This window comes from Trematomus bernacchii, unplaced genomic scaffold (genome assembly GCF_902827165.1).
Source record: "Trematomus bernacchii unplaced genomic scaffold, fTreBer1.1, whole genome shotgun sequence".
NCBI lineage: Eukaryota > Metazoa > Chordata > Actinopteri > Perciformes > Nototheniidae > Trematomus > Trematomus bernacchii.
Window position 1 is genome coordinate 2,210,678 of NW_022987686.1, and position 7,894 is coordinate 2,218,571.

At 39.9% G+C, this 7,894-nt stretch overlaps 2 protein-coding genes across 2 annotated transcripts; one reads left to right on the plus strand and one right to left on the minus strand.

The window, feature by feature from the left end:
* Window positions 1-350: 350 nt before the first annotated feature.
* elp5 (elongator acetyltransferase complex subunit 5) lies at window positions 351-2,871 on the minus strand. Its single transcript, XM_034136890.1, has 8 exons — window positions 2,500-2,871; window positions 2,325-2,385; window positions 2,104-2,184; window positions 1,606-1,817; window positions 1,219-1,394; window positions 1,022-1,114; window positions 813-913; window positions 351-722 (listed from the first exon to the last, which is right to left on the minus strand). The coding sequence occupies exons 1-8, from the start codon at window positions 2,552-2,554 to the stop codon at window positions 614-616; spliced, it is 888 nt and encodes a 295-aa protein (XP_033992781.1). The 5' UTR covers window positions 2,555-2,871; the 3' UTR covers window positions 351-613.
* A 102-nt stretch (window positions 2,872-2,973) lies between these two features.
* Window positions 2,974-7,894, plus strand: phf23b (PHD finger protein 23b). Its single transcript, XM_034136888.1, has 5 exons — window positions 2,974-3,542; window positions 4,790-4,821; window positions 4,927-5,019; window positions 5,114-5,729; window positions 6,200-7,894. Exons 1-5 carry the CDS (start codon window positions 3,515-3,517, stop codon window positions 6,391-6,393), a joined length of 963 nt encoding a protein of 320 aa, XP_033992779.1. The 5' UTR covers window positions 2,974-3,514; the 3' UTR covers window positions 6,394-7,894.

Here is a 7,894-nt window from a genome sequence, read left to right on the forward strand (position 1 = left end):
TTTTGTAAATATTACTTTTAATCATGGCTGATGGCAGCTTTATCGACCCTCAGTTTATTTGATAAAAAAGATAAAATAAATATCTTGTGTTTTACAAGATAATAGCAAAACTTAGAGAAAAGTCAGAGAAATACATTTTTTATTGGTGAACAGAATGTATGTTTTCCTTATCTATGAAATAGTCTTGTGACCCAGCTAATATTTATTTTGTCCTGACCTCCAATGTTGGGAACAACTGCAACAGATCATTGTGTAAAGAGACAGTTAGATGATGGACTAGATGGAAATGAGATTGTACCTAACATGGACAACCTTCAATATGTTAAAAAAAAAATCAAGTGCTGTAACTGTTGGATAAAGAATAGTTTTATTCAGCAAGAAAAAAAAGTGGTTTGAAAAAAATGCGCTCAATAATATTATAAAACACTCTTGGATATAACCATTTTATAAACATAATACAGAGTTCCTGCAGCAATGTACATTATTTTATATCTTCAAAACTCCATGAGATGGCGGTAAGAGTCCTATACTGTAAACAAAAAAGTTTCTTGAATAGCAGGGATAACATGAAACATGGATCCTTTTTGCCTTAAGTGGGTTTTGTGGCCGAATTCTACACATCAAGATCATCGTCAGGATCCTCTTGGTCATAGTCATCGTTGGCATCCGGCTCATAATGAATTCGTCCTGATCCTGGGCCTGAGTGTAGCAGAGCTGTTTTCCTGTAAGATAAAAAAAAAAGGGACAACATTGAAGTTATTTGTACAAATTAACAAAATATGTGGAATGTAATCATTATTTTTTGTTCTCACTTTTCTTTGCTGAACACAAAAGGAAGTGCAAGTTTCTGTTTGGCCTCACGCTCTGTATCAGATAATCGAAGGTTGAACGTCAAGTTGGCTGTTGGGTCCGTCTATAGAAAAACAGAAAGGGCACTCGTCAGTCAGCAAAATGTAAACCCTATCTGTATTCCATTGAACCACATATGGTGTGGATGGATTAAGTTTATGTTTTATTGTACCTCTTGTTCTTCAGAGTCAGCCTTTTTGGCTCCCTTGCTGGACTTGCTTTGTACTACAACTGTAAGATCATCTTTGATTCTGAAAATCTCCTCCTATGGACAAAAAAACCCCCAATTATAAACCATTACAAAAGGGAACTGAGCAATAAACTATTTTTAAAAGGGAAGGAACAAAAAAAAAAAAGAGTCATTCTTACATCTTGAATAACTTTCCCAGATTTTGAGCGCTTAGTTATCTTTGCCACAGCTTCGTCTCCCCTCATTGCAGGTTCTACAGTGATTACTGAAGTGGCCGAGTGGCATACACTTCCCACAGTCCCCCTCTGGTGCATGTCTGCATGGAGCAGACCGATAATAGACCTCACGGCTCCCCCTAATGAAAACACAGGAAAATACCCTTGGTGAAAAATGACATGGTCTATAGTTATGCTTAATTATAATATAAATCAACCAGTTTAATTTGTTTTAATTACCATGATTTTTCTAAAAGGTATAATGAAAGCAGCCTGGATGTAAACCTTCATTCATTCAATAAAATGACTTTGACATCACACTGACACACACAATAGGAAGATGATTTAGACCTTTTCTAAGTTGCTGAAGAGTCCTGCAGACATCGGGAGTGCTGACATGTCTCAAAATCCACGAAAGAGAGTCGATCACTAAGGTAGCCGGTTTGGAGTGAGATGTTTGCTTGACCAGACGTGTAAGTTCCCCCAAACAGAACTGGTGAACTGTGAAAGCTGGGTGATCGGTCCAGCCCAGGGGGTCTGTGTAAGCATTGTGAAAGTGGAGTCTGAAATGACAAAAAACAGATGATTGATGGTGGGTATGATTATAGGTTAAATAAACTGCCTAATAAAAGAGTCAAGAGCAAAAAAGCATGTTTTAATTTCAAGTAATCTATTGGTGGTTTTCACGATCATTGATTAATAATTAATTCTAAGAAATGTCAGGAATCCATTTTTTATTTGCAAAAATGAAGACAGACAACAGATGATCAATCCTGCATTTTGCTTAATAATGGATTAACGGGATTAAACCAAATCAAAGTTATTCTGTCAACACTAATATCAAATTACCTCTGTACAGGTGATCCTCTCAATCCATCCTTCAGCTCTTCCTCACTGACCTCAAAGCCAAGAACATGGACAGCTTCCTCTCTAAATTCACAACATGGCAAAGGTAGATAGGTGTAAATATATATTCGTTTGTTTGTTTGTTTGTTTTAAACGACTATATAACCTAGAAACAAGTGTTTGTACATACATAACCAACTGTCACAATGCATTTCTTAATATACCTGTTCAATGCAGCATTGATGAAGCTCTGCAGTAGATGTCGCCCAGAATAAGAAGCAGAATCTAAAAATGCAAGTTTAAATTACATGACTTTACTGTATGTTATGGTTTCAGTTTACAGTTATACTACTATATATATATATATACTCTAAGCAAAACAGACTAAACAACATTTACCTTGGATTACGAGAAGCCCTCCAGTATCAACGCCTTGCAGTAATTCAGGCAGCATTGTACTTGGTTATATAAATTAAATGTAGAAGGTCCAGGTAGCTACAGCTAGTTAGCATGCCTCTGATTCACCACCTATTTAGACATAAATGTGTTGTTTTTTTACTCGAACGAATTTAACGCAAGAGAAACGATACTTATCGGTTGAGAGTGATGAACTCCTAACGTCGCAGAAACTCATATATCATTACAAATAAAGCTTTCTCAGCCCAAACAAAGTCCAGCATGCTTCGCTAGATAGCATGTTGGTGTACAGTCTTAAAACGTCATATCCCAGGATTCCCCTTACATTATTTTAGCTCAGATAAGGGAAATGTAGTTCACTCATTTTTACAACCCATGCATGTTACGGGTTGAATGAACGCAACATTAACTACGTTACCCAGCATGCCGCGCGGGAAACACTGCGCTGGCAGCCTCAAGAGGTTTCTGCCGCGCACGGAGAAGGCTGTGCGGAATAAAGTCAAAACTCCAGTCGTTTTGTGTGCCTACAGCGAAGAAACGAAAAAACTTGCTCTGAGAAGTTCACACTACGGACCTGCATTGACTAACAATCGCCTGGATCGAAGGAATGTTTACGTTTTTGCAATATTTTTCCACCGATGGTTATATAAATGTAGGGACGAAGAAAAGGGAGCTTTAAGTGCAGCACGTTAAGCAACAGAGGAATTAGTATTTTGTAGGGCTAATAACGTTAGTGTGGCGTCCAGTGTAAAGCACAGGCGTTTTGCTTGTGCTGTTGTTACGGATACCCGGGGAGGAATTGTTACAACTTCGATCCAGAGTGTTTTTGAGGAAGAGTGTGCTCGGTCCTCCGCGCCCTTGGCTAGCTGCTGCTGAAGTTCCCCGGCGGTAAGGTGCAGCCACGCCGGGGGAAGGCACAGCGCGACGGCCGCTACTGTCCGGCTAGCTCGCCTGCTGCTTCTGCTTCTTGGATCGGGGCCTTGTTGGTGAGGCGACAATGCTTGACATAATGTCTGAGCACCAAGGTAAGTTTCAACATTATATTCGGCACGACATTACAAACTGTTCCGAGCGATATTAATGGATTCGCTGTTGAAATCGGTCGTGTTTTGCGGAAATTAAGATGGCTAACCCAGCGTAAGTTATGTCTACCGTTAGTACTACGTCTGGTTGCGTATGCTGTATTAATAACCACTTGCTCATGACCAACTTGTGTTTTGTCGTCAAAATGCCATGGAAGTTGTGGTCAAAGTTTATCTATTTTAATTTACGAAGACTGTAGCTAACCTAATGTTAACGTATGTGTTGCACAGTTAAGTTAGCTTGCTAGTTTTGTTAACGCGCCGTTCCATGTAGCTTCATAGCTGGATAGCTAATGTTACCAGAACCAGCCCACAGAAAACACCCTTTACCATGTCATCTTTAACGTGAAATAGATCTATTATTAGACAATGAAAACATTATGTTTGCATTGGTTCAAATCGATTACACCTGGCTAACACCAAGCTAGCATTGCTAATAAGCCTCCCACTTCCATTTCAAATCAGCCAGCGTGATTAGCTTGCTGAACGTTAGCACAAGTTAGCTTGTATCAAAATTAACAATCAGCAATGTCGAGTTTATATTAATCTCGTAAATAAATAGGGCATTAAGGGACTCGCGTTAATCAAAACCCTGTTGCAGTCATAGCTGCAAACGACATAACGTGTTGTTAGCTTCTCCTCTAAATGTCAGCTAACGTTAGCAGGTAGCATCCACACAATACAAAATCACAATTTTAAAAGCCTGGCAGCCAACAAAATGAGCTTTGTAAGCCAACCTTCTTCAAAGGCAACCATTTGTCTAAACGGTAATCATAAATCGATAAACAAATAATGGTAACTGACTCCGGATCATAAAGAGTTAGGATAAAGTTCAGATGGTGGTCAAGTGACACCGGTTGCAGTTGTTGGCAGACTCAGTCAAAAAGCGTTAACACTCGATGACTGGTTTGCTTATTTTCCGCTCAAACAGTTATCTTTAAACCCTGTTGGTCAATTGAACGTAACGAAACAAACACGGCTCCTAAAACAGCTCATCACTAATAACCCTGATTAAGTAATTGAGCCGTGTTAGCAAGCTAATGCTATCGTTGGTCCCCATGTGTCCATCATACCCCTAGACAACAAGGTGCTTGGTAATGCTGTGTATAAGCTGTTTCTGTACAAAAATAACAAGGGAATCAACAATGGTTCACTTTTGACTTACAGCATTGTCCTTTCTTTTCCACCAGATTCACTGTTGTCGTGCAAAACGGAAACTTTGGTGAGTACTTTGCATAGTTTCTTTAAATGCACTCGGTTATACTTTTAGTCGCTTTTTGTTTATATTGTCTTTACTTTGCTAAACAAATGCATTTCCTTTCTTTAGCCCCCCGAGAGGAAAAAGAGGACTGTTGAGGACTTCAATAAGTTTTGCAGCTTTGTCCTGGCGTATGCTGGTTACATCCCCAGTCCAAAAGAGGTAAGCTGCTTTGAATGTCACTGTTGATAATAGAAATGACTGCTACTACAGATTGTGAAAATATTCCAAAACTTTCTTTCTTGTTGTCTCGAAGGAAAGTTCCTGGTCTCCAACATCTTCCAGCTCTGCTCACAGTTCGGGGTTATCAGCAGATGGAGGTGGTGGAGGAAGCAGCTCCACCGGCAACACATGGGCAGATGGAAGCTCAGACATCCACACCATCCACACATTTGTTCGTAAAGCTCGAGCAAACAAGGGAAAAAGTATTCGCCGCATGCACTCTGACAGCACTTTGCTGGACAAGATGCGCCTTAAAGACTCTCTATACGAGAGCCAGGCCAGTTCTAAGGCCGAGCGCAAGAAGGACAAAAAGCTGAAAAAGCTCTCGCTGGGTTCTGCCATGCCGGGGGTTGATAGTGGCAGCAGCGAAGGCGAGAAAAGGGCACGCATTAAACGCAGCAAAAACTCTAAACAGCCGAAGCCTAAGAAGCTCAAAACTTCCGCGACTCAAAGCGAGACAGACTCTGAGGCACGGCACACGCATACGGAGGTACGACCAGCCAGGGACGAACTGACGGAGCATGTGGGCTCCACCCTCGGCATGCAGGGCCTGGGGAAGCTGCAGCAGGAGGAGGCCCTCCAGGAAGCAGAGATGAGCTCCAGTGAGGGGGAGACCTGGATCGCTGACGAAGACATTATGGTGGAGTCAGGTATGTGAAGCAAACAATTAATTCTAAAAGGGCTTCTGTCCTAAATAAACACTGATTGAAGACATTTTACCAGCTATAATTTTAAGGGCTGCATAACATTTAATTGAAATCTACAATATGGACTAGTGCAATATCCAAATCGCAGCAATCACAATATTTGTAAAAAGCTAAATATGTGTTGTAATACCTTTTTTGTGTGGAGCGCCAGAGATATTCCAGCTTAACAAAACACATGTGTTTGGTCCTAAAAAAATCGACAGGTCCTAAAAAATTTTAGCCGTTTGTGATCAAGGAAAAATCACAAACTGCTCATTTGAATATATTTCTGAACAATAAACAGTGTTGTGATTTCAAATATGATCCAATCCCTCCAGTATTGGTAATCATATAAAAACAATAGCAGTTGAGTGTTATTTCCAAACATGCCACCATAATGATATCCTATACCCCTGTTCTCTTTGTCAACACAGGCGATGATTCATGGGACTTGATCACCTGTTACTGTGGGAAGCCATTCGCAGGACGGCCGATGATCGAGTGCAACCAGTGTGGCATTTGGGTGCATCTGTCGTGTGCGAAGATCAAGAAGTCCAACGTTCCGGACATCTTTTACTGCCACAAGTGCAGGGACGTGCGGCGGTCTGGAAACAAAAAGGACCCGTAGGCATGGAGAGGACGGGAGGGACGAGGAGCTACCCCACCCCCACCCCCCCCTGTTTTTGCTGTCCTCTTGACACTTGTTTTCTTCGATGCCTACAGCCAAAACAGCCTAAATCATCACCTGGATGGCAACTGTATTGTCAGTTTGTAGGATTTATTTTGACAATCACAACCATTCTTATTTATCCTTCACGGTTTCTGTTTTTTTTGTTTCTTACGTTTTTTTTATTTGGCTAATGTGAAGAACTGGACGGAAGACAACAGTGACAGTGGAGAATCATTTATTTGTTACTAATGAATTGGCTTTATCGTTGTATACTGTGCTTGTGATGTGCACATAAACACTTGTTCTCATATTAACTGAAGGTGCATTTCGACTTAAATTATTTCTTGAGGATTTAGACAAATCAGTGGAATTTTCCTTAAGTGTTTCAGGTTGATAGCCATTTCCTCTCAACTTCAAATCAATGCAAAGTTTTACACATTGAGAACATTTTAAACGTAAGATTTGGGAAACGTAAACCCTGTTATTTGTTTAGAAGTATGTCATAATAATACTCGGGCAGCTCATTCTATTTTTGATCGCATTTTGGCGATTTATTGAGTTTGCATTTTTGTTTCGGTTGTCAGTGATGATCACTGAACTTTAAATATAGAGATCTCACTCCTCTAGAATAAGTCTAACCTTTTAAATTCATAGAATCTGCAATTGAATTTCAAATTGCACATAGACAATTCTCTCAGCAGTGCACTTTTCTAAGTATATACCCAAATATCAATCCACTGCGTGTATGGGTAGTATTTGGGATATGATAAGCTACGGCTGGTTTAAATCTGTACTTGGCATGTTGCTGTGTACATCCATTATTAAGCGCTTAATGTTTCTCCCTGTCTGGCTTGTTAATCAATGATAGCCATTTACCATGAACAACATTTACATTGAAAGCTGTTAATTTTTGATGTCTTTGTTTCATGTGTGGTTTTTAGTTTCTCATGTTTAAAACTCATCTGAAATGAGGGCGTAACGTTGCTGTAAGACGAGTGGTTTGGCAGTCCTTTCACTATCAAAGTGGCTATGAGGCTCATTTATGAATGGTTGTAAAATATTGTTTTTTTGTTTCATGTGATTGTTTATTTCTTAGCTTTCTGAGAAGCGGGATTAGAGATGCGCCCCACATCAGAGAATGGACATAAGATTGTCTCACATCGAGAACAAAGTTGTAGTGTACAGAAAAGAAGTTGGCGCCGCATAGGTTGCGGCATTTGTTTATGTTGTTTGGTTTTTACCATGTGCTTTTTCTTTTGTTGGTGGGAGAGTCTTGGTAAGTCTCCAGTAGCAGTTGCACTCTCTCTACAACTTCAAATTCTGTGTACATATCCTGTTCTTTGACAACTGTACATATGTGAAAGTGAAGAGAGAAAATACCCAAGCAAAATCTATATTTTCTGCAGTCTGATATTGTTTTCTTTAATTGTAGCTTGAAAAATAAAAGTCTTTGGGAGCA

Excerpts from the sequence above, each read along its gene's own strand:
- elp5 (XM_034136890.1), bottom strand. The coding sequence starts at position 2,554 with ATGCTGCCTGAATTACTGCAAGGCGTTGATACTGGAGGGCTTCTCGTA. Across the intron at positions 1,818-2,103 it reads AGAGGATCACCTGTACAGAG|ACTCCACTTTCACAATGCTT; the intron begins GTAATTTGATAT and ends TTGTCATTTCAG. Across the intron at positions 914-1,021 it reads CTGACTCTGAAGAACAAGAG|ACGGACCCAACAGCCAACTT; the intron begins GTACAATAAAAC and ends GTTTTTCTATAG.
- phf23b (XM_034136888.1), top strand. The coding sequence starts at position 3,515 with ATGCTTGACATAATGTCTGAGCACCAAG. Across the intron at positions 5,020-5,113 it reads ACATCCCCAGTCCAAAAGAG|GAAAGTTCCTGGTCTCCAAC; the intron begins GTAAGCTGCTTT and ends GTTGTCTCGAAG. Across the intron at positions 5,730-6,199 it reads AGACATTATGGTGGAGTCAG|GCGATGATTCATGGGACTTG; the intron begins GTATGTGAAGCA and ends TTGTCAACACAG.